The sequence below is a fragment of the Balaenoptera musculus genome, chromosome 8 (assembly GCF_009873245.2).
Source record: "Balaenoptera musculus isolate JJ_BM4_2016_0621 chromosome 8, mBalMus1.pri.v3, whole genome shotgun sequence".
Lineage (NCBI taxonomy): Eukaryota > Metazoa > Chordata > Mammalia > Artiodactyla > Balaenopteridae > Balaenoptera > Balaenoptera musculus.
In genome coordinates this window covers 28,857,286-28,884,905 of record NC_045792.1, presented here as the reverse complement: position 1 = coordinate 28,884,905, position 27,620 = coordinate 28,857,286, and the positions used below count along the sequence as shown (strand labels likewise).

The 27,620-nt window shown below is 37.1% G+C and overlaps 1 protein-coding gene across 2 annotated transcripts in view; it reads right to left on the bottom strand.

The window, feature by feature from the left end:
* PDGFD (platelet derived growth factor D) overlaps positions 1–27,620 on the bottom strand; it is a 227,292-nt gene that overhangs the window by 68,761 nt on the left and 130,911 nt on the right. Inside the window, exons 2-3 of one of the 2 annotated variants that reach the window (XM_036862399.1) lie at positions 6,001–6,205; positions 2,729–2,909 (exon numbers count right to left, since the gene is read on the bottom strand). In XM_036862399.1, the coding sequence (XP_036718294.1) occupies positions 2,729–2,909; positions 6,001–6,205 (386 nt within the window). The remainder of the gene's footprint in view (positions 1–2,728; positions 2,910–6,000; positions 6,206–27,620) is intronic. The other variant, XM_036862400.1, reaches the window with a different exon arrangement.

The following is a 27,620-nucleotide window of genomic DNA, read 5'->3' as shown; positions in this document are numbered from 1 at the left end:
AAACAGCTGCCTCCAAACTCTACAGGCTTTGTGGGCCTGTACAACATTTAAAAAATCATTATTTAAATACACTTAAAGAAGGCTTGCCGTCTTTTCCAGTTTTATGAGATATAATTGACATATGGCACTGTATAAGGTGTACAGCATAATGATTTGACTGACATACATCGGGGTTTGCCATTTTTAATCCCACTGTCTCCCTCTAATTTTATATCTGGCTCACTATGAATTTTAAGTCTGGGCTCTGTAGCATTTGAGTTCATAATCTCTGCTTTAAAGTTTCTCTGAGAAAAATTTAAACATGAATAAAATGACCTTTCCAAAACATTGGTCAAGGCATAAATGATCCCTGTTGAACAAGAATCAAATGCAAGAGTTTATCAAAAAGCCACACAGATCTCGAGTTTATATACACCTGAAGGTTAAGCTCACTCTACCTCTTGGAATTCAGCCACCAAAGCACTTTGGCCCTAATTGATCATATTTAGTGCCAGAAGCCAATTAGGAGCGGAAAGAGAGCCCGGAGCTATTTTCAATGAATGCAGACCAAGAGGCTGTATAACAAAAAATTTATGACTACCATCATTTCTAAAAACACAACTGAATGTACTAGTGGAGGTGAATAAGTAAGTGAGTGGAGTCATGCCGAACGGTTTACATCCATACTACAAAGGCTGTCCGATATTCCACTTAACATTGGCTAGGAAATGAGTGATGAACCTGCACTGTAACCCAAAGCACCTCAAACAAAAATATTCATTCTTCCCTAAATCCACACCTGCACTGCCTTTTTCTACAAAAAGGAGTTATTTTGCCTTAAAGATATGGTGTTAGAGTTAAGGTGTTTCTAACTGACTTATGGACCATTTAACTTAGTCATAACCAAAGCTTCACAAAAAGTATACACATGGGGCTTCCCTGGTGGCGCAGTGGTTGAGAATCTGCCTGCCAATGCAGGAGACATGGGTTCGAGCCCTGGTGTGGGAAGATCCCACATGCCGCAGAGCAACTGGGCCCGGGAGCCACAATTACTGAGCCTGCGCGTCTGGAGCCTGTGCTCTGCAACAAGAGAGGCCGCGGCGGTGAGAGGCCTGCGCACCGCGATGAAGAGTGGCCCCCGTTCGCCGCAACTAGAGAAAGCCCGCGCACAGAAACGAAGACCCAACACAGCCAAAAATAAATAAATTAATTAAAAAAAAAAAGTATACACATGAGCACTAACAGGCCTTGATATGTTAAGGGGAAAAAAGATCCTTCACTAAGCCATTCTGACACAGCACCATTCCAACATGCTGAGCCTGCTTTGTCCATGAACAATTGAGAACAGATGCATCACTGAACACATTAAAAGCAAAGACATGTAGAAACCAAAGGTTCACACTTCCACTTTAATGCTGAGCAGCACTGCGTGAGTGTGCAATAATGTATATCATGCTTGGTGGATTATTTTCAAATTAAAACTGGAACCAGTATCACCACATGCTATTTTTTCATTTATAGTATTCTGATGTAGAATTCACTTTGTGTTTAACCACTCATCATAATGCAAAAAAAAAAGAAAAAGAAAAAAGAAACCACATTAGATTAAAAAAACCAAGATTTTTCCTACTCTAAATTTAACTCATAAGAGGAAAAAAAAAAAAACCCAAATTGACTCCATTTGTAGTACTGTGTTCTGTTTCGGCATCCACACTTTGAAAAGGGATAGCAATAAACTGAATGAGAGTTAAAGACGTTGCCAGGAGAGCAAAAGGCAATATGCTACAAACAACTGAAGGATTCAGGGATATTTAATGTATCCTAAACGTAATGTATAGGCAAAATTATCCCAATATCCCCCTGGGCTTCTCTGTAACACCCAGTACTTCTGTCTTATTATCATTCTCAGTTGTTATGGCTTCTAATTGTCATTTCCACCAGACTATCAGCTCCAGCAGGTTCAAGAACCCTGTCTTCTTGCTTGCCTTTGTATCTACTACACCTATCAGAATATTTGTCAATAAGAAGGAACTTTATATTGTTCTACTAATGAATGACTGAGTAAAGAAGACCCATGACCATGGGTGACCCAACAACTAGACTTAACTACAAGGTAGATTATGCCGCAATATGAGGTTGAAGATTTTCTAATAGTTAGAACCATATAAAGTTGGAAATGGCTGCTGAGGTGTTTAAGTAGAGGTGAGACCACAAATAAGCATGGGTGTAGTAAACAAAAATCAAACCTTGGGTCCTGAATTATACCTTCCAATTCTTAAGATACTTGCTAACCCTGAGGCTCTATGATTATAACATAGGCCCTTCCCAAATTTGAGTCATAATTTAAACTAAAATCATTGGCACTCTTCTGTGATTAGAATTACATAGACAATTTTTCACACCAAGAGGTTCAATTCTCACTTACCTTCTATTTGGCTGTACATTTATTTTGCTCCAGTTGAATCAAAGGCAATATGGTATATGCTTTACTATAAACTATTTTACTTTTTCTATTCACTACGCTTTCTTTCAAAATGCATGGGCCCAAGCACTGACTTAACAGAGCTAAAATGGCATTTCTCACTAAAGAAGGCTTTAACATTTTGGCCACAAGGCAGGGACAAAGCATACCATAGACAATTAACACAGTTCATTCACTCTCACACCACTGAATTTAATCACAGAAAACGATCTCTATACTTCATGTAACCGTGTCTGCTTTTAATCATAGGGTGGTTAAGCTACTTACCACAACAGAATAATAAATCTTGAATCCAGGTTTAGCCACAAAGTAGTCATCAGACTTGAATGTTATTTTAATCTGGTTTGTTCTTGATGTTATCCTTGGAGGAACTTCCTTGTGTCCACACCATCGTCCTCTAATAACGGTGCTGGTTTCAGATATATCTTCAACTTCCACAAAATCATACCTAGTACCAATTTGACATAAACTTTGATTAAACTAGACTTTGAAATTCATACTTTCACTGAGAAATTGAAACTAACATATGTGATCTCTCATGACCTATCATCTGAAATGAAAATTATAACCTACAGATATTTTAGAAGGAAAACTCGTTTTTGGATTAGGTTTCTCAAATTCAAACTTCAACAATCTATTCTGAGGAAACACCCTTACACACTTTTAGCCGTAATTCTTCCTAAATCGTCAAAAATCAAAATGGGCTACTTTCTGAGCATCTGGCTCATAACGTTTTCCTGGAAAAATTAACAAGTATAATCTATTGTCATACTTTAGGAGATGTAGCTCTAATTATATACCCAAATATTTACTTATCAAGTTTTTAAACAAATTCCCACTTTGAATTAATTTACCGCATCCAGTGTTTCCTTGAGAAAGGAAATGATCTATACCTATACAGCACATAAAATCAGCACTCTCACTGTAGAAAATAAATGGTAAAATAAAATAAAAGACTATTTTCTCTTTCTGGAAACTGTCTTTTAAAAGGATCGTATCATAAACTATGACATTTATCATAATGGAAACACATGACTTTGAGGAGGGATGTGCGCTAGCCAATATTGGAAATATCTGGGCTGTGTGTGAATGAGGGTAAGACCATGGGTTCACCACTGGCACTAGTCAGAGAAACACAGAATCCCAGGATTGAAGAAGACAGGAGAGGCGTTTCAGATATTCCACAGAGTCGTCTGAATCCTCAAAGTCCCTCCACAGCATCTCACTTTTTCATCACATAATAGGACATCTTCAGTGACCAAGCTGACATCTTCTAGGGATCATTTATATTCTATTTTCAGACACCCAAGATCTTAAAACATTCTGCTTGAGAGCCGAACTCTGTGCCTTTCAGTTCCGGGCATCTGTGTCTCACTCCTCCAATCTACCTCTCCTCAAATGACTTCAGATGCTAAAGTCACAATGCAAACGAGCACTCAGGGTGAGCCTTCAAGGTGAACAGTGGCAGAAATCTCATATCTATTTTATATTTTCCTGTCACGATTGCCAAAAGGAATCAGCATGAGAACCATCACGTCTGAATATGAAGAAAATCCAATACAACTTTACTGGTCTTACCCACGCACCTCAGAGCTCTTATTGGATCAGGCAGGGTGATCTAAGGAGGAGGCGAGCATAATAAAATGGTTACTAAATTTCATTGACAGTGATTTGTGAGACCTTTATGTCCTTTGCCTCAGTTTTCTAATGAGCAAAATAAGAAGGTTTATGTAATTCTACCAGCTGAATACCTCTTGGGTGCTATGTAAATTAACTACTTAATATACGGTGTTGAAAAGTGAAAAGCACTAAGAAAGAATCGCTATTCCGGCAATAAAATATTACAATGTAAACATCAAGGAGGTTTGGAACAAATGGGAGGAAATCAATTGCATTTCATTTTATATACAATACATGTGAATCATATTTATTGCACAAAGCAAGAATATACTTGGAACTTTGCTAATAATGCAAGAGGTCACTTTTGTTTTTTAAAAAACACAACATCAGCACAATTTTTACTCTGCGTCTGAAGTCAAAAGAGCACCATTTTGGTTCAGGGAGGGTCCTGAGGCAGGTCTCTGATCTGCCTCTTTCCCTGCTTCCTCGCCCCTTTACCTCTTACTTCTCTACCTCCCTCCATAAATTTTTAGGAGCAACTTGATTTGATGAAGGGTCTGGAAAAGAAACCATCCTAACTTCCTCTCCTAGTTTTAAGGTCAGGATGCCAAAAGGGCTCAATCACTACCAGATCAAAATCCTGCTCTGCAGTGGAGGCCAGTGTCTCTTCAATGACATCACCTTTAATAACCTTTTTTTTTAAAAAATATCTTTATTGGAGTATAATTGCTTTACAATGTTGTGTTAGTTTCCGCTGTACAACAAAGTGAATCAGCCATAAGTATACATATATCCCCATAATAGCGGCTTTTCATTTGTTTCCAAGGTCTTTTTTTTTTTTTGAGCACAGAAAATGAGTTCTCCCTTTCAAGGTTGAAAAGACACAAGGTCTCCTCAAGCTTATTCTCTTTGTAAATATTAACTGGCTCTTCCTGCATGCATTCATCTCTGCTTTCAGGCATACATTACCCTCTGTGGTCCTAGAAAGTAACGGTCACTGCTGTTATTCTTGAAAAAACAGCAACATAATAAAAGCTGTCAGCACAATAGACATGCAATAAAGGACAGCCAAATTTGAAGTACCCAATTTTTATTATTCAAAGTAAAACCTGCTGAAAGAATTTAGCAGTTTAGTAGTAGTTCATTGGCAATGCAGAACAAGTGCGTGCAGTAAAGTACAGAAAGGAAAAAGAAAATCCTCTTCATCTTACACACGCTAATTAAGTGAATAAGATGCTGTGAGCGGACAATTCAGAGAACAACAGCCAGGGCTTTCTCTGATAAACATGCTAAGAAGGGAGAAGATTATCAGGCGTAGCTTTCATCTTCTGCTGACCCAGAAACTACAGGAAGAAACAGACCTCTAAGGAGCACACTGATCCTGGGAGGTTGCCTTCTCTTCCTTCTTACACATATCTGAGGCCTTAAAATTACGATTTCAGGTAAGGACCTGACAGGGTCCTTGCCATCATCATCTCCCAGTGCTGGGTCAGTTCCTGGAGCCCAGCAGGGGAATACACTCCTTAAGCCCTGGCAGGCTTGCACCAGAGCCATGTGACATGGTGCAGGTGACCCGGGATATTGGAGGCATCTACCTGCTCACAAAGGTTGTTCTAGGCCTGGCCAAGATAGGGGCCCCCAGATTCCCCCCTTCTCTGGGAGTCACACAGCCTGGCTCTGACAATTGCAGGAGTGAGTTTCTGTGAGTCATGCCAGGTTACCAGGCTTTCTGCAGAGGCAGTCTGCGCTCCAATTTATTTCGTCCATTAGGACTGACATAAAGGCTTTTTGAAAAAGAAGTCGAGTATCTCAGATAGGTCCGGAGGGCCCAAAAGAGAAGTCTGATGTGATGTTTTAAATCTGTCTTTTTTTTTCCACCTTGGAATTTTACCCTAAAATGGATTTTATTTCCCACTTACCTACAGATATCATTTTCCGCTTCCTCTAATCCAAACTGATTGTCAAAGGCTAGCTGTATCCTTGTTTTCTCCTGGGAATGGAGCCGCCAGGTCAGAAGCAGGTTCCTGGGGTAGCTGTTTGGGAAGCGGGGACTCTGCACATGGCCGTGTCCTGTCACCTGGATGGTTTCATCTCTTCGGTACAAGTCTGTGAGGTGATTGCTCTCTGTTAGTAGTCACAACTTGTAGAAATTAGTATGTTGCTCCAATTACAGGAAAGCAAAAAAAGAACAGTTTAAAACACATCACATTTCAAAGCACTTCTTGATTTTGTTTAAAAACATAAGGCCAAATGGCAGCCTTGTGGTTAAACAAACAACATCCATATTTTTTCTATTATCCCCTACCTCCCCAAATTCTTCATAAATCTAGACCTGATGCCTAATATTTTGTACTTTGGGAGCTCTCTTAACATCATTTTTGACAAGCAAAATTAATGATTATCTCAGAACTCAGGCTCATTTCAATTGGAATTAAAATTGAGAAAATAATTTCAAATAGTTCACCCTTCCTCTTTTCCATGTAATACAGCTGACCCTTGAGCAACACGGGTTTGAACTGTGTGGGTCTGTGGATTTTTTTCAATAAATACATATATGTACTGTAAATATATTTTCTCTTCCTTATGATTTTCTTAACAACATTTTCTTTTTTCTAGTTCACTTTATTGTAGAATACAGTATATAATACATATAACATACAAAATATGTGTTGATCAACTGTTTATTTAACAGTAAGGCTTCTGGTCAACAGTAAACTATTAGTAGTTAAGTTTTGGGAAAGTCAAAAGTTATATGTGGATTTTTGACTGTGTGGGGTATTGGCACCCCTAAACTTCACTTTGTTCAAGGGTCAACTGTACAAACAAACAATTTTTTTTTCATTGACAGTGTAACAGTATATCTTCAATGATTAGCCCAGGAGATACTCAATAAATATTGTTGAATGAATGAACAACTGAGTGAAAAACAAATTAAAAGAATCTAATGATGTTTAATGACCATTTATTTTATAATCAAATGACATTTTCCAGTTGTTTCTTCATCATAAAAATCATACTTTTTTGGCCTTCGTTTTTGGTGACTTAAAATAGTTCCAATTCTAATTCTATTTTCCATATGTTGTATAATAAAGAACTTGTCTGATCTTTGTCCTGGGTTCCTAAAAGGGAACTTCTAAACCCTTAAAATTTCCCAAGTGATGCAAGTATCTTTGTTATTCATGGTAGGCCCCTGGGGCCATACCTGATTTTATGCTAATGAGGTGATTCTCTGTGGGCCCTTAAATAGTTTCAGGATGGGGACTGGCTATAACAGAAAGACCAATCATGTGGCTTTGAGCTCTGATATCAGCCTGACTTCCCAACCTCCCTGGAGGTAAGAGGCCTTGGAGCCCTAGCCTGTTGCCACCAATTCAATCGATCATGTCTACAGAATGAAACCCTTATAAAAACTCTCGTCACTGAGTCTTGGGTAAGCTTCCTGGTCCGTGATACACACTGATGTGCTAGGAGGGTGACATGTCCTGAGGACATGAAGCTTCATGATTCGGACCTTCCCAGTCCTCACCCTACAAGTGTCTTTATTTGGCTGGTCCTGATTTGTACCCTTTATCGTAAAACTGTAATTGTAACTATAGTGCTTTCTTGAGTTCTATAAGTTGTCCTAGCAAATTATCAAACTCGAGGGGCTTATAGGCAACCCTGAATTTATAGCCAGTTGGTAAAGAGTATGGGTAACCTGGGTACCTCACAATTTTCAGCAGGTGACTGAAGTACAGTCTTGTAGGGACTAGGCTGTTAAGCTATGAAATCTGACCTAACTCCAGGTAGTTTGCTTCAGAATTGCACCTTACAGTGAACCCATTTTTCCTATCTCCCAATGTCCAGAGTTCCTTGCACTTGAGATTTTGACTTTTTAGGCCCCTCTGTAAGCAGAACTGCAGCCACAGTCTATTTATGTCCTCCTGCAGAGAGTTTACTCCGAAGCCTATAATTCAATGAGCTTAGTCAGGGAGGCCTAAATTGCTGGTGGAAACCACTGAAAGGTTGGGCTGCGGAGGGTGGTTGTTAAAGCTTCCAAAATAAGAGAAGGAGAGTGAACAAGGAATCAGAATGTGAAATGCAAAGGCTTCTCTCCCTTTTACAAATGTTCCGGTATGTATGAGAATTTCAACTTTTTTTTTTTTTTTTTTTTTGGATAATTCAGTGTTTAATGTGTTGTGCTTGCCCAGCTAGCCTTTGTGTGGGAGACAGTCTTAGGAAGAGCAAAGGTGGCTGGAGGAGCTGATGTCCCCACTCCCTGCATCTCGACTAGGAGATCAGAGCACTGGCTCTGCAGTCATGTCACCGTGCTCTGGTCCCAGAGCTAATGCTCTTAACTTCTGTGTAAGAGAAGGTAGTTTTCCTTCTTAGTCTGAAATTTGCTAGAGGCAATTTGAGATTCTTTGCTATCTGTAATCCACTTTGACTTCTGAATCCCATTGTTTATATATAATTTATAACTTCATGCCAAATTCAGGGCTATTCTTAGCAGAAGAGTTGTAATGAATTATAGATACAGAGAGCAACCTATCAGGTTAAACCTGAGATAGCTACCAAGTGTTATATACAAAGTCACATTCCTGAATGAAGGCATTTACTTTGGTGTTCCAATAGTAACTGACATTTATAGAGCAATAATTGTGTTCCAGGCATTCCAATAAGTGGTTTAAATTATTTCATTTAATCCTCACAACAACTCTATGCAATCAGTAATATCCCCACTTCACAAAGGAGGCTCAGAGAGTTTAAGAAACTTATGACCTCAGGGCACAAAGCAGGTGGTGAAATCAATATCTGACCCTAGACGCTCTATCTTCAGCACACGCACTCTTAACCAGAACACTGTACTAGTTGTTAAACTATAAAAATATGAAATATGTCATTTTTCATAGAGAGGGAATAATTTTGATTTATGTTTATATGGCAAGAATATAAGTTCTTATTTTATATTTTAATACAGAAGGAGGTTCACATCCTTATAACTTTGAGTTATGCATTGGATGTTTTTTCAAAAGTGAATTAAAATGAAAGGGAAAAAGCCAAAATGTTTTGTCTATTCTGTCCCTAAACCTTTAAGCAAACTCAGCTCGCCCAACCAAGTATCCTGGGAGCTCATGAAATCACTGCAGGCACTATTACTTACTCTGGGATTCATCTAGAACAACTGTTGTTCTCAAAGTGTGGTCCCCAGACAAGCATCATCACCTGGGAGCTTGTTAGAAATGTAAATTATCAGGCCCCATCCCAGACCTACCGAAGCAGAAATGCTGGAGGTGGAGCCCAGCACTACTGTTTTAATAAGCCCTCCAGGTGATTCTGATGCTCCCAAAAGTATGAGAACCACTGACCATCTCATACCTTCTAGTCTTCTGCTTCTTATTCTTGATTTCCCTGGCTCCTTCACTGCCTTGCTTTGACTTCATACCTCACATCTGATTTTTCTTCTTACCTCCCTGACTGATGATCTATCTTGGATTCACTTTCCTGTCTTTGACCTTGAAACCTTCTCTGGGGCATCGTTTTTGATACACAATGACCTAGGGCAAGAGCTACGTACCTTAGTGTCTTTGACCCCTTATCTAACTTTCCCCGTTTCATGGAATAGTCATTCCTGGCCCTAATAGATGCATTTGGTAATCATCGTCACAAATTATGTGCAAGGAGAAACGAAATCACAAATAATGGTAGTACTTTTATTTCTTCTTCTCAGATCATAATATTATCTATGACAACATAAGATCCAAAGGGTAAATGCTGAGTTATTAGAAGTAAGGGTTAAAATATTTCATCAATGATTCCATAGAAACAAATAATGATATCTCTGCAGACTGTGCCACCTCACACAAATTCAGTGGACAGTGAACAGTACAGAAATACTCATTTGTCCCACTGTCTCCATAAGACATCCAGGAGCCAGCAGCATGACTGATAGTCACAAACCCAATGTACCGCAGATAAAAGCCAAAAGCAAAGAATGGTCATTGCGTCAGGAAATGCCTAACTTGCAAAGGGATTTATTATAACATTTCATTTGTAAAATAGCTGTTTCATGATCATACCATACATCCTAGGAACAATGTTTGCCCAGAAATGTAGGTTGAGTGTTATATAAACCAAAGAGTACCACTTCTGCTGCTAAACAACCGCAATGTGACCACTTAATTTTTGTGGGGTGCAATATAGTTTACAAGCATCCAATTTTGTAAGTCTATCGTAAATATAAGTTGACAAAAAGTAAATATCATTGCAGTAATTATCATTGTTTTCATTCTGCTTTTTTCTTTTAAATTTAATTTTTTTATATTACTTTAACAGGTAATGAAACCAACACACAGAAGTTAAAGTGATTTGCTGTAAGTCAAAAGAATGGAAGGGTGGTCTGTGGAAGAGTGGAGTCTTGAATTCAGCTCCATCATGTTCTAGTTCTGGTGACTTTCCCCACTACAACAAAGAGCAGCATCAGACACACCATGTCATCTTTCTGGCTTCTGTTTCCTAAGCTAATAGTTTAGGGGTCTGGGCTAACGTGACACTTAAGATATTTTTCAGGTCTAAATGACATGACAACTCAACAATTTTCTTTCAAGAAGACAGAACTGCCAGTGGTTTGACTGTGACTAACAGACATGAGTGAGGCAATAATGAGACAAGGGAACCTGAAATCCAAAATCTTCAGCGGGCTAAACAGACACTTTTCCCATATAACAATGGTAGTATATATAGTTGTATGCTGTCATTGCTGTCATCTAAAATAAGGGTACAAATGGATATTTCTTTTTTTTAAATTTTGTTTTCTTTTTTTAAAATTTATGTATTTTTTGGTTGCGTTGGGTCTTCGTTGCTGCGTGTGGGCTTTCTCTAGGTGCAGCGAACAGGGGCTATCTTCGTTGCGGTGCACGGGCTTCTCATTGCGGTGGCTTCTCTTGTTGTGGAGGACTGGCTTTAGGCACGTGGGCTTCAATAGTTGTGGCACGTGGGCTCAGTAGTTGTGGCTCACGGGCTCTAGAGCACAGGCTCAGTAGTTGCGGCACAAGGGCTTAATTGCTCCATGGCATGTGGGATCTTCCCAGGCCACGGCTCAAACCCGCGTCCCCTGCATTGGCAGACAGATTCTTAACCACTGCACCACCAGGGAAGTCGCACAAATGGATATTTCAACAAATTGTTCAAACATATATATGAAAAACTTTCTTATCAAATAGAAAAGTGCCCCTGGCACATAACTGGCCACTTAGCCTATCAATTTGTGCTGAACACATTGTGGAGGAATGTAAATAAATCCTTTAGTGTAGACACAACATATTCTATGTTTTGCTTTTTTTAAAATTTAAGTAGCGGCTTCTCTCTGAGGCTGGTTATGTATAAGGATTAAAAAAAAGATACTAAAAGATGCTTTATAATTTCTTTGAAAGTTTCATAGGAAAGTAAAAAAAAAATTATATGCAGAATATTACATGTCTTGAGGGAAAGGACTATGTCTTGTTTACCAACGTAACCCCAGAGCCTCACCAGTCTGGGCATATGGAGACTTTCAAAATAGATCTGTTAAATACATATGTAGATGAATGGTTACTGCAAATAATGCATATGCAGAGCTCTTAAACACTGAAAGGCATTTTGAGGTAAGATAACAAATAAAAGGCAGTTTTATCAGAAATAAAGTTGAAAAATACCCAAATATTTTATTTCTAAGAAATTTAATTTTGATGTAGCTGGTGTGCCTGATGTTTGTGGGAACACATCTAGCATGAACATTAAAGGACTATTTTGGAAAGAGTTCCATTGAAATGATCCTGCTTGCCATCTGGCTCAGCCATCAATTATAAAATAACTGCCTCTTTTTCTGCACTATTTCTATCAAAACCTATACTACCAGGCTCACCAGCGTCAATCCACACCACCCTTTAAAAAGCTGTGACCAAGACAGAAGAGAAGAAGAATGCTGGACTAAAGCATTTAGTTTGTTTGTTGCTATAGCTGGGATCTACTCTCGGATCTATCCAGCAATATATGAAATCAGGTGACTGACTAGGTCCCCCAGGTTCTCATCCTATGCAACCGTCTAATTTAGAATAGCAAGCTCAGCAAGACTAATCAAGAGTCAGGCCTGTGACTGCCTAATGCACTATTATTATTATTACTAAATTACCTCTAATAATCTTTGCACTCTCCCTCAACTAATGACATCTTATACAAAAGTGTCCTAGAACGCAAAATAGTACCTTCATTGGCGAGACATCACGCAGTGTATTGTTGAAGAGGGAAAAAGAAACAAGGGAGAGATGGAGAACATAAAGGAGAGTAGGGCAGGAGTCCCTAATTTTAAAATGAATAAGTCAATTTGTAGAACAGACCCTAAAATACACAATTAGGATTAAACTGAATTTAATTAGATAATTTTTCATAAATTATCTCCTAACTTAAAAAGCGCAGGGCTGGAGTCTCACCCTGTGAGCTGCTAAAGGTGAAAATTAGACTTCGTTAACAATGTTAGTTTAAAAATCAGCATGAAAGCATTTTCAACATTTTTTTCCTCAGTGTTTCCTGAGGACTGAAGCTTGCAATCAATGAACTAAATTCCTCCTGGGACTGCCAGCGGGCCAATCTTCATTAAGGAATTTTTGGTTAACACCTGGCCCATGGTCTGGCAAGAACCAATCTTCCAAAAGCCTGGAACAGCTCTCTAAAAACAACCATTCCCTGTGCTCACTCTGCTTTTAAGCAACTCAAGAGCAAAGCTGATTAAACGTCAGACATTTATTTAGAATTCTCTAGCAGAGATTTTTCTAAGAACTCAGTAGTAATACAAAACCTTTCTGTTTATAAAGGTTTGAGGAGGAGGGAGTTGGTTGTTTGCCAGTTACATACCTTTTTATTTTTAATTATAATTCCCTTTCGCACAAACCAAAGTGTTAATGTTTTATAAACAAACTTCCTCAGAGTAACAATTTAGAGATGATATTTTTGGAGAGTAATCAATTGATAAATCCCTGAGCTCAAAATTATTCTTCTTTAAAAATCTGAGTCCATCAAAAAAGAAAAAAAGAGTACCGTAAAGTCCTTTTGAACATTTTCCAGTAACAGTCACCAGCAGTGTAGTAATGCCCAAAGCACTACATTGATATTTATTATTCCTCACCTCACTAGATCTTTTAAGGAACAAGGATTGGTCTTGTTATTTATTGTACAACAGCGAGCAATTATACTCTTTCCTTCAAGACCACTTGTATTTTATAGGTAGATTATAGAAGTGATCATAAAATTACATTAAAATGGAAATAATTTTTGGTCTAAGGTTTTAGAAAATTAAAATCAGTGAAAATAAAGATTGCCCTAAATTAACTATGCTGTATTTTATCACATTAAGATAATTCAAATTAATTAATTCTGATAGTTCTCTTCTACTATAGTCTCTTTGTGTTGTGATGTTGTTTATTTGTAAAGGATATGAAAAAAATGAAACAATAACATTCGGAACTGTGGCAGATGGGGAAGGGCAATGTTGAACAGCATGACAGAGAGTATCATAGATTAGGCTGCTGAAGAGCAAGGTCTTTTCAATCATACCAACTTAACACACCCAGAAAACAAGACAACCTTAATGACAAAAATATCTGCTTTTCCCACTGCCAGCATAGCTCAGAGATATAGGAAGGTAACAGGCAAAACAGAAAGAAAAGTCATTCCCAGAAAGCAGTAGATTTAGTATTTCTTCTAGAAAACACTTAATATAGGAAAACCAACATTCTTAGAAACATTGTCAAGGAAAGCTACTTAAAGTATGAACTATGATTATTCTCAAAGAGTGAGAATTCTCTGAAATTATTTTACAGGGTAAGTTTCAGGAAGATGTAATCAGTCCAACAAAGCTGACATGGAATTGAACAGTGTGCAACAGAGAAGCTGACCCTGAGATACCCTAATGTTTAAAAGCTTGATTTGTGTGGCAAAGACAAAACATTTTGTTAATCACATCTGACTAAAGGGCTCATCAATTCCTAAGAGAAAACTAACTGGGAGTTAATATAAGAATCACATGGTTTATTATTTGTGGTATATATATATATACACACACACACACACACACACATACATACATACAAATTTATATTTATTATTAAAATATAAATTAACATATTATTTAACATGTATATTAGTTATATCTCATATATACATATAAACAAACTATGTATATCTATAATTGTACTTAAATGTTTATTAACCTATATGGCTTTAGTGCTATTTATAGACTCAGTCATTTTTCATTACCAGATTTCACTGAATTCCAGAACAATTTTTTCACATATTAATATTTCAAAATGGAGAAATACCCTATGATTACTATTGAAAGTGACTGTCCAGCTGTTAGAAAGTAGAGCAAATTGGGACACAGCTGTCATAGCTTTTGTGTGTGCAAATCTAGTAATGCTCAGGAGATAACTGTTCATCTGATTTCAACCTCAGATATTTTCACTAGTAGCACCATATGTAAGATGAATTATAGCTTATATTTGGATATCTTATTGTCATTTAAAATGCCTTTATAAAAGTTGCACTATGATGCAGCACTAAAATAAAAAATAGTTTTTGTGCATATAAATGAGTAAGAAAAAAGGTGATAAATATAAATACAATGAAAAATGGAGGAATGGTATCTCATCCTCATTCTCTTGTAAAGAAATAATCAAGTACTTTATAGGACCAAAGCTAAGATGCATACAAGTAAATAAAGCTGAATTTTGATTTGTCATTGAGATTCAAGGAAACAAATTCCCTTCCCACCTCAGACAGAAAAAATAAAGGCAGTAGAAATGACTACATATCTCAGAATAGATCAAAGAATTGTCAAAGCTATTAGATATTAATGCAAACAATTCATGTACTGTGATGGTGATAAACATCTATATGTCAAAAGCCAGTGACTTTCAAGATAGTTGTTTAATATGTAACTCACTTCAATCAAAAATGATACAACAATTAATTAAACAGAAAATGCATATGAATGCCCAGTATTCTTCAATGTTCTTTAAAATTCTTTTGGGCCCTAAAAGTGCTAAGCTAAGCACATCAAGATCTCTCTCTCTCTCTCTCTCTCTCTCTCTCTCTCACACGCACACACACACACACACACATTCACACACACACACACACACACACACACAGAAGTTACAAAAAAGGTCATGTTACCTTGAAACTATGTGTCAATGCTGAAGGCCAAGTAATTTGAAGACTTTTGAGACAATTCAAAAAGCCTTGTACTTGGATTTTCACTGAGATAATAAAAAGCGGCCTTTTACTTTAATGGCTAAATTCATGCTATTATTTTTTTTTAAAAAGAGTTTTGTGTACATTCCATGTGGATCTCTTTTCCCCACAAAAGCTATTAGTAAATCAATGTTGGGTTTCACAATGGAGAGCATTTTAGAATGAGATGAGACTTTTTGTTTCCTCATCAAATCTCATGCTATCAAGTCTCTTCAATATTGTTACCTGGTCTGGTGAGCCTCCTCCATGGATTCTTCCCTTGAACTACGTACAGTCATAGAGTAGTATTAGTCATGAGAGGTGAAATCATGCTGGCATAAGTCTCAGTGGTTTTAATAATAAAATTTTATTTCCTACTCACACTGCATGTCTACTTTGGGTTGATAGGGCTCTGCCTCCTGTTTTCTCACTCTGGGACCTGAGCTAATGAGGCATCATTATTGTAAAATTAACAGTCATGGCAGAGGGAAATCAGAAGATGAAGAATTGCCCATCAGTTTTTAAAATACTTCTGTTTACGTTTCACTGGCCAAAGCTAATCACATGGCCAGACTTTTACTTCTACCAGAGCAGGTAACTGGAAGAAAGGGAGAACTGGAAACTGACGAACAGTGTTGGTGGCCACTGCAGTGGTTTACTTGCTTCCCACATACTGAAGTGATGGCTTGACTCATCTTGTTTTCCAACTGGCAGCGTGATCTATCCATATACTAAATAACATCTCATTGTTATTTTACTATAAATCATTTCAATGATGGTGGGAGACATGGTCAGGAGAGAAAAATAAGGGCAGAGGATTCATAGATGAAGACTTTATGACTACAGGGGCAGAAAAATTATGCTGAGGTGCCAGAAAAGATATTTGAGTAAGTATCCTTGATTTTCTTTAAAACTTGTCTTGTTAGAGATGGCAAATAGTTTACCCAGTAGGTAAACTCAAAGGTAATGGCTTCCTGCAGTACTATCTTAAAAAGGGTTCTGAACTTGTTTCTATATTAAATGGGGAAAAATGGAAATGATTAACAATGTCTAGTATAGGCCAAGAGACAGAATGGTATCCCTTGCTTATATCATTGATTTTAACACTGAATCATATTCTATATCTCTTTGTTACTTTATATTTACCTTTCTCTTGCTTGTTCAACAAGATTATAAATTTCTGGATAGTATTATTATTCACAGTGGGTATCTGATAAATACTTGTTGAATGAATACTTGCTTGGAAGTAACATAGGAAAATTGCGTGGTCTACGTGTTTGGGAGCAAAGAAATCTCTGGGCAAATTAAAGTTATGTAGCACATCATTTACATATTCTTCAGAATATTGATGAATGTTAGGTTACAGTAATATTCTTCACAAAAGCTAGTATTTACTAAATATGTCCCAGGCATTACAATAAGTGCTTAATGTTTATTAGCCTATTTAAAAGTCAAGGGAACCTTATGCATTAGTCCTCATTATTACCACTTACTCCGAAACAGAAAGTCACTTGCTTATATGTAGCAGAGGTAAATTTTATTTTATTCTTTATTTATGACATCATGACTTAATTTAATTGCATCACCTACTCTAAGCAGTAGACAGTCAGATTTCTGTAACCAGTTAAGCAGATCAAGAGGGGAGAACTGAACAAATGAGGTTAATATTCAGTGGATCTTCTTCTCCTTCTCTTTTCAATACTTTATACATCCACTTATTCTGGTGCTGGTCACCACCATAGGCAAGCTTCTCTCTGGTGCTAGCACCATACACGGTTCCTAACATTTAGCAGATAACTTAAGTGTTTGCCGCAGGACTAAATAAATGAATAGAAATTGTATGAGCTGATGGATGATACTTCAGAAGAGATCATTTCCCATCTCAAATAAGATTACCTTTCTCTCTATAACCATAACTGTAAAGCAAAAATTTAACAGCAAGGGGTAGGGGGAATGAGTGAAATACCTGGGGGAGATTAAGAGGTACAAACTTACAGTTACAAAGTAAATGCATCATGGAGCAGAAATGTAGAGCATGGAATATAATCAATAATATTGTAATGACTTTGTATGGTGACTTGACAGACTTAGTACAAAATGATCATGATGATCACTTCATAATGTACAGGAATATCAGATCACTATGTTGTGCACCAGGAACTAACATAGTGTCGTAGGTCGATTATACTTCAATTAAAAAAAATTAATAGTAAATAACTATGTTTAACTATGTTAAACAAGATATAATCATATGTTTGGAAAATATATACTGTACATCAGCGGTCCCCAACATTTTTGGCACCAGGGACCGGTTTCAGAGAAGACAGTTTTTTCCACGGACGGGGGGCGGGTTGGGTGGTGGTTCAGGTGGTATGTGAGAGATAGTTCAGGCTGTAATGCGAGCGATGGGGAGCGACGCGGGGTGGCAGATGAAGCTTCGCTCGCCTGCCACTCACCTTCTGCTGTGCGGCCCAGTTGCTAACAGCCGGCGGCCCGGACAGAGGTCCGCAGTCTGGGACTTGGGGACCTCTGCTGTATATAATGGAGTCAGCCTGTCAAATTAGGAACTTGTGAATATTTTAATACATATTATCCTTTAGAGATTATTAAAAATGCTTGCAAAATCTGTGAAGGTGGTCAAAAGGTACAAACTTCCAGTTATAAAATAAGTAAATCCTGAGGATGTAATGTACGGCATGGTGACTATAATTACTAATACTTGTATATTTGAAAGTTGCTAAGAGAGTAGGTATTAAAAGTTCTCCTCACAAGAAAAAAATTTTGTAACTATGTGTGGTGATGGACATTAACGAGACATGGTGGTGACCATTTTGCAATATATACAAATATTGAATCAATATGTTGTAGACCTGAAACTAATATAATGTTATACATCGATTATTTCTCAATAAAAAAATGCTTGCAATATACCCTTGGCTTACAAAACATATGTCAATATAAGTCAAGCTTGCTTTCTGGTCGGACCACTCCTGTGGTAATCTAAAATTTTTTTCTTTTTCGGATGAGATAGAAGAAAAGGTGTTGCCTTTAATAAAGGACAATCCATACTAGCATTGAATGAATATTGAGAATGATGGAATTGTGTTTACATAAATTGCTAAAAAGGAATCTATCTGTGAACCCAAAGAGGCATCTTCAGAGTCCTACTCTGGTTTATGCTAGAAAACTAGAAGACTATATGGGAAAAAATGACTAATGATATACCAGCATCTGTCTGGCTTCCCTGGGAACCCACATATTAATAATAATCAGATAATCTCTCACATGTCTAGCAGAAAAGAAATCTGACGTTATTTTCTGGGACAAGACCCAAAGTGGTCCTCCACTCTACAAGCACTGACTGAGATCTTAAAGAATGCCTGATGGGAATCAGGAGCTGCATTTAGACAGTGGAACCCTAAGTATGATGTTTTCACACTAAGATGATTCCACTAGGCAGAACGGGCAACATGTAAGTTCTTCTGTTACTACTGTTTTTGCAAAGGAAGAGAAAAGATAGAACGTTCTTCTCCCATCAACTTAAGTCCTTCTTGCCAGTTTGTCTGTTGCTCTGAACTGTTATTTTATTCATAAATCATGAATAACTGCTTTTAAATCTTACTAGATTTTATTCTGAAACACACTCAATGTGTGTTTCACAATGCTAACTTTTAAATTGAGCTAGAGTTACTAATCTTCTGTGAGATTGCTACAGATACCATGCTATTAGAAGCCAGCGACTGAAACAAGGTTCTATTTTCTTCTTAGATTGGCAGGGTACTGCTTGAAAAAGAAATGAAGATTTTGTTTTGTTCTCCAGGGGTCTTAGGTGTGAACAAAGCTACATTTTAAGTTAGAAAATACCAATTTCAGAGGCAGGAAGAACTACAGGTCATCTCTTTCAGTATTTCGAGATAAAAAAGAAAGGTAAAAACAGCATTGCCTTTGCATCTGGAATATTAAAAAAAAAAAGCATTTTAAAGCACCTGTGCACATAGGAAAACTATCTATTTAACATTTTCCTTAAATAAAATAGTAAATTCGAAAGCATGACTTTCTAACATCTCTACATTAGACCTAGGGATATATCTAAAATAAAATAGGGGCTTGGGAAGTACAAAAACTGAATAAATTAAAAAGTACCAGAGTATTAGTATTCATTAAACCATTAGGATGGCATGTTTCACAAAATTATGATATCATGTGAGAATTTTGCATGGTTGTCCAACTTAGCTATTTCTATTTTCACTTCTGGTTTAAAAAAGGGACTCAAAGACAATCCTTTCATACATATAAAGAGCTTGCATGGAAAATACACTGAATACCAACTGGTTTTTACTATCCATTTCATGTTTGTGCTACAGAGTCCAAAACCTCGATAGAAACACATTCTCTCTCAATCTATCAACTTTTGAAAATTAGTAAGCTCTGAAGAAATATTTGCTGAATGAATCCTTCTGAGATTCTGCACACAGGGAGAGCTCTTTTACTTTATTTGCACAGCACCATGTGTTTAATCAATCCACTGATCTTATTATAGGCTAATTTAGGCTGCAAGTAACAGATGACCAAACTGAAAAATGATTTAATAAAATGTGTCCTGTCACATAGGCAATGTAGAGTTAGAACATATTCAGGGTTGGTTAATTCAAGGCTTTGCAACGTAGTCATGGGCTTCTACTTTTCTCTGCTGCCATCCTCGGTGTGTTGGCTGTTCTCCTCAAAATGTTCTCCTCCAGCTATCTCCTCCTCACAGGGTAGGATTCAGAGGCCAAAGAAAGGGCTTTTCCCCACATGCGTCTCTTTTTAAGATAGCAGAAATCTTTCTGGAACCCCCATGCCCACCCCAAGCAGGCACACCCTCTGTCTCACTGGGCATGTTTGCAAGTCTACTCCAGTCCCGGTAAGGGGAATGGAGTTACCATGACTGGCTCATACTCATACAACATACTCCCTGGGCTGGGGGCAGCTGAGCCTCCCCTGAAGCCCATGTCCACCCATCATGGTTCTGTGATTAAGAAAAAAGAGGCAGGAAAGCAGTTGGAGTGGCCACTAATGGCAGTGATTTAAGAACTAGCGTGTTTGTCTGTGTTTTTGTCAAGGAATAAAAGGCCACTTGAAAAATACATTCAACCAATACTTCCTGAGTGCGTGCTACTTCAACGTGGACAGGGCACCATAACCACTGCTGGAATGAAAAAATTAACATGACACAGTTCCTGCTCTGAAAACTGTGTTTATAATCTGTTTACTGGAAGAGACGTTAGTAGAAAAATCTTTCCTTCCACACTGGGCATGGAATGCCACTCAAGAGATATTGGTCATATTAAAGTGAATTCTGTAAGGAAATCTCTGACTTTTTTAGCCCTCAGAAATCTCTCTTGCCTTAAAACAATCTGTTAACATTCCTTGGGTGTTTTTCCTGTCTGTTTTATTATTCATTATATAGAAACAAGTGCTAAGGACATCAGATAGGAAGTAAGACTGACTTCTATCCACCGGAAGCTGAGTCTCGGTCCACATAGTCAAACGTTAGCCCTCATCTCCTGCTTTCTCCAGTTCAAGTTTCCAGTCTAGCATTCAATATAGCCTTCATCATTGTCCTGTCCAATGCCTCACACTCTCCATTATAAAAAATATAGTTCTTAAAATTAGGAATCATCATAAACCCCAAATGCTTAAATACAAAAGTATCCAATAAACAGTAACTGAAGTTTGGAAGTTTTGATTTTTTTCTCTCACCTACAGGATTTTTTGTGGGTGCCTGACATATGTCTTACAAAGACATATTCAGCTGGCATTGCCTACATCTTTATCTTATTACGTATTTCAGGATACTAACTTTTGTGAAGAAGAGCTGAAGTCTTACATAGCTACACCCATGAGAGCCTTACAGAAAGTAAGTGCACAATATTTAATTGTTATGGGTGTTATAGACAGGATCCCTGACATCTTCTGATGGGCCATTTTGTACAGGTGCATCTGTCATTTATACCTGTAGAAAGATTTGAAAACTAGTACAGTGACAATTGCTATTCTCACTAGTAATTATGGAACAGAGAGATTTTTAAATTTAAAAAAATAAACAGCGTACCTCATGATGATATGGTAAGTGGGAAAGGGGGGAGGGAATCAGAATTTCTTGGGTCAGGCATTGTGACAAAAAACTTAGCATGCACTGTTTTATTGCCTTTGCCTAAAATACTCATTCGTTTCCTGTCCTCCATTTCCCAGAACAAAAGCTGGAAAATAACGACTGGGTCTTGTTCATTGTTACATCAGGACATAATGGGAGCTAATAGGAGGCTTTCAATAAATATTTTTTGAATGAATGAAATTCAGAGTATTCTTAAAGCAAGATATTTATGTGCATTTACATATGAGGAAGCAGTACAGGAGAAGTCAAGCAATCAATCCATTCGTTGACTGAATAGGTTCATTTGCAGTTTTGAAACCAGAATTCACAAACCCTGCAGTCAAACTTATGACATGTACTCCTGCTAGACTGCTTTTGTAAATTAAGGTGTGTTTTTGGGGTCTGGCCAATGCATGTGAGACCCTTTTCTTTGTGAATAGCGATCCACGGGGTGCCCAGGTGGCCCCCAGTCCTCAGGGGTGAGCTACATTCAGCAATGTTTATAACCCATCATTGGGCCCCCGGCCCTTGAACATTCTGTCTGCTATGGTATATCCTTTTCTGCCTCCCTTTCATGCCCCAGTGGATAAATTAATCCTTGAGTCTCAAATGCATAACACAGTGCCTGGCACAAGATGAGGCTGAGTAATATCTAGAAATAAATTATTCAATGATAATAAAAGGAAAAATTCTTCCTTACAGTAAATCAAATTCTACCACATTATGACTTATATCCATTTAACCATAAATTAATAACAATATTTATTTAGTCTTTATTATCCTGTGCAAAGTACAATAGTAGATATTATAGGGCACAAACACAAAAGACATAAGTCCTAACAAAGCAAGATATATAGATGGAAAATCAAACACATTTAATCCTGAATGCCAACTCCAAAAAATTATGTGATTTTTCCTGGAGTAGTGCATTGAGAAGACTGCAGACATGTTCTAGGGGAAAGACTACCATATATAATTATTAGCACCTACCCTGAGTGTGGAAGGGGGATAAAGGGTCATACACACATATTATATTTGTCACCTCCATTGTAAAAGGGCTAAGGTGAATAAGCTTTCTTAAAAATAAGTATGTTTGAATGGAGTGTTCTGTACTGCTTTCTACCTGTGTGTCTTTGGGAAGATCACTTAATCTCAGTGGCAATTTCTTCATCTGCAAAACAGTGAGGACATTAACTTGTCCACAGGACTCCAAGGACCAAAAACAAACAAACAAATAAGCAAAAAAGACACGTGGAAATGTTTTATAAAATCTAAAGCAGAAATGAGAGAAATGTCATTTAGCTAAACAGGCACACAGAAAAATAACACAAAGGAGTAAACAACGAATTCTACGCAGCAAACATTTTAGGAGTTCAGAGGATGGTGAGGCTTAGCCCAATTTATTGCTTCAAACAGAAGAAGTAACATATGTAATAGAATGTAGAGATGGAGACATACACTTAATATTTTAAATTTGGCTTTCCTTGACACAATTTCTAGAAATGTTAGGCCCCAGAGCTATTTCCTTAATTTTTTTCTAATAAATCTGAGATAACTGTGGCTGTCGACATAATACTGAAAATATAAACCCCATTAAGTATGACCTGATTTTATCCATTTACTCTCCCAAAGACATTACAAATAATTTATTGATAGCTCCTAAATGAAAATAAAAAATGGAAAAATGTTTCAATCTAATAAGAATGAGATAATAGGTATGACAAAGCACATAAATATTAATAATAGCAGTAAGTATTTTATTGTATCACAGCTGTATTTTGGTACGTACCTTGTACAACGTTAGGAAACACAATAAATGTTTCTAGACTATGTTGAAAAAGGCAATGGAAAACATATTTTTCTATTTAGATCTAGGAAAATGACTATATTTTAAGAGTACTGAGCTTAGGATACGGTCATATTTTATACTCCCTTTTTCTTATGCTTTTACATAACTGCCAGGTTTCACATCTAGCCTAATACTATATTATTCCCTGAATGCATCTGTACTACTAATGGAATAGTTTCAAAAAGATAGGACCATTAATGCCAATATAAAGTTATTGAATTCATTATGTTTTAACTTCAGTTCTGGAGATTGTATATGATCTACGAACTTGCTAGACAAGTTCTAGGGCAATGCTATTCAAAGTGCTTGTCTGCTGTGTGATGAAGAGCCTGCTGGGTTGAAAATCAACATACTGCTTCCTTTGTCAAAAATTTCTTGCTATAAAAAACAATTTTAGCAAACTAAACAATGCACTCAGGTTCATAGTTAATTTACATTTGGTGCAAGTTCCTTATCTTATTGTGGACTAAGAACAAAGGGTTCATGGGAATGGCAGCAGGTCCACGGATCACATTTGGGCTGCACTGGTCTAGGGGAAACTATAAATGGATTGATTCTCTGAAGTCTGATCTACAGAATCACTAGCGTAATTAGGTAGAGTATTCTAGAGCTTCCTCACACAGCATTGTTTTGAGAGAGAAAAGGGCACTGGGGCCAATTCTTAAGTGTATACTATGATAGATTTCATTACTGTTCCAGTTATTCATCCTTCCATAGTTTCCTCATTCTTTGCCATGTGACTTTCCTGTAGTCCCTCTAGAGTTAACCACTTCATTTTCCTGCCCCATTGATACTGCACTTGGGAATATGACTTGATTGAGACAGGAGAATTCATATCTAGCCTAATATTATATTAGGCTATAATATATATAGTACTGGTGTGTCAATTCTGAGCCTAGGCCTTAGGAGTCATCCTGTGTTTCTATTCAACCATCCTCTGCTTCTGCTATTTCCATAAGAAGCACATATACTGGGTAGCCTATTAGGCTAACAAGGATGAGAGACACACGGAGCAGATGTGGATCCAACCTGAACGTAGGAGGTAACACCATACAAGCCTAGTCTATGTATGTCAAACTCTATCTGACCCCAGATACATGAGTGAGAATAAATAATTTTTGTTTTAGGCCACTGAGCTTTGGGATGGTTGTTACACAGCTACTGCAAATAGCTACTTAATGTATATACAAAAGGAAACTTTTAAGAGTCAAGGTGGAGGGGGGTTGCTGAGATGAATAGTGTTGGAAAGGGTACACTCACACCCTGGCTACAGGCATGGTAGAAAAGGTATTAATAACTATGTTTATGAGTAGCACATTCAGCAGATGTTAAAAACTCCTGATTTCACAAGTTCTGAGTATCCCCATCAGGGCTCTTATACAAGGAAGGACCATTCTTCCTTATTTTCTTCCCAAGTGAATGTAGCAAGGAACAAAAACAGAATGTAATGCACAGAGACCAGAAATCTGTTAATGAAAGAAGAAAGTTTTGAACTGAGATATAAAAGACTTTAACCATTTACTAGAGAAGAGGAATTTTAATCTAATAATAGACATATATAAAGTTATAGTCTTCAGTTTGCTTTCTTAAAATAGTCATGCTAAAGTAGCAGATTCAACTGATTTCCTATTATTCTTTGTATTTTCCTTTCAAGTTCTAACTTAATGGATCCCATGTCCAAAATTCATAGTTGGACTCAACAGCTCAGAGAGACAACCACATTAATTTACATAGCTTCTGTAAGTAGACTGGACAAACAGGATTGCTTATAGAAAATGCTTTCAAAATTATTATTTAGAGTATGATAGTATAATAACATATACTTTCTGTAGCACTAAGAATGGATTTTACCCCTCCAATTCCCTAGGTCAGTTTCCAAAATACTTGGTTCCAACCACACCATGAGGAAAGAAAAATATGACCTTAAGATTTTAAAAAAGTGAAACAATATTTTATCTTGGTTTCTGTTTTTACAGTGTTAAGCCACAATTTAGTGTATATATCTGAACCTTAACAAATATTAATTAAATTTAGGTCTGTATACACACACTAAACTTACAGGCCATTTTTGCTGTTGTTAAAGTTTCCTGTATACTATTCGATACTATTTGGGTAATAACTATATAAAAATGTAAAAACTGTTTTTATTTCTTCAAAGGTTTATTTGTTTGTACTTCCAATTAGTCAAAAATGAAAACTATGGAACAACTATTGCCTGAAGGAACAAAACATACACAAACCTTTGATTTAGCAACCATAGCAAACTGCAGCAGCTCACTTAATAAAGTGGCTATAGCCATTCTGGGGGGCTCCCCAGGGTGAAATGTTTCCACTGTGTATAGCCCTGTATATAATTAAAAATCTGCCGTGACTATGACCTTGAATATCTGCTGGAATAAAGTATAATTAAATAACCAGAATCTTGAGTAAATAGCAGCTGCAAGATAAGCAACAAAATGTCTTCTGAGCAGTGTTTTATTTACATCTTTCTGAACTACAAACTTCTTTGCTCCAATGCATTTCAAACAGCATCCTGTCTTTTCAGGAAGATCTTGATCTCAAAATATTCAATCATCCTTTTGCAGTTAAGGCAAAGTTTCTTCCATCTCACTCAACTCACCTAAGACAGACTTATATAATCATTCTAGAAATGCTCCTACCTACTGGGCAATATTTAAGAAGTGCTGATTTTGTGTACAAGGGGAAAAAGATGCCACTAACTTGTATCAATAGTTCTGTTTTTTTCATTAAAAAGCACACTATTGATCCATTCTTGGTAAATTTCACAATTTCTCCTAATGTCTTATCTTAACATCATGTAAAGACAATCCACTGTTAAGAAATGTCACATATCTTTTCCTTGAAACACATTATGTAGTCATAGACTAAAGATTACATAAACATGATCAGGAGATTTGCTAAACACATGCTCAGCATTTCTCTTTCAACAACGAACTAGTATTATGCCACCATGGACACTCAAATGGAATTTTATAGGTTGGCAAAATGCTTATTACAATTTACACAGTTACTGCAGAAATTCTCTTAGAAATGATTTCCCTATTACATCTAAAAGCCATATTCAGAGAGAAATTATCACAACTTGTGTCTCTAACATTGGCCATATTTTAATATAAAAACATTGCTAATCTAAGGAAAAAAGGTGTACAAACTTGGGACACTCTGACTAATGTTAGTATGATCCCAAGCGTATCTTCAACATCTTTGCTTTTGACAACCTCTTATAAACTTGAACATATGTGTGATAGTGTAATATTAACTAAGGCTATGAGGAATAAAAATCACTTGAGTGAAGAGGTACTTCCCTTTGTGACTCTTGTGAACAAAAAGGTCTCACAAAGTACATAATTTGGCACTTAGTGTCAAGAAGGAGTTTTCATCTTGGGCTATAAATTTAGATGATAAAATAGCTAAATCGGGCTTCCCTGGTGGCACAGTGGTTGAGAATCTGCCTGCCAATGCAGGGGACACGGGTTTGAGCCCTGGTCTGGGAAGATCCCACGTGCCGCAGAGCAGCTGGGCCCGTGAGCCACAACTACTGAGCCTGCGCATCTGGAGCCTGTGCTCCGCAACAAGAGAGGCCGCGATAGTGAGAGGCCCGCGCACCGCGATGAAGAGTGGCCCCCGCTCGCCGGAACTAGAGAAAGCCCTCGCACAGAAACGAAGACCCAACACAGCCATAAATAAATAAATAAACAAATACTTAAAAAAAAAAAAAAGCTAAATCAAAACATCTCCAAAAAAAAAAAAAAATCTCCAAGTATATGCTTAAGAATACATTTGAACATGATGATATGATACAAAGAAAAATGAAACAAGACGTTTATTCATTACCTATAACGCTGCTATTCTAACCATATTTCAAATGTAAAACAAATTGGTCAGAGAATATGAATTTTCTTCAAAGAACCACAATAAGTCTCATGAATTGCATACAAATAACTGATACTTAAGTCTGTGTCTCTCTAATGTTTGCTAATATTGTCAAAACAATGAGAGATACACATAAGGCCTCTGTAATAAATGTGCATACAAATTACCAATTTGCACACATAAGTGTCAAATCTGTATAACCTCTACTGAAGAACTGATCTCAAGAAGTTGTGGGCAGAATATGGAACACATCCTTAATCAAGTATCATAACGTGATTGATGCTTAAAAACAAGCCCACAAACCAACGCCAGGTGGACTTCTCAGGAGTCAACGGGGTATCAACACTGACGCTCTTGTTTAAAACATAAAGAAATTTATGCACAGAACTAAAAGTGTCAAAGTGGGGGAATTGAAT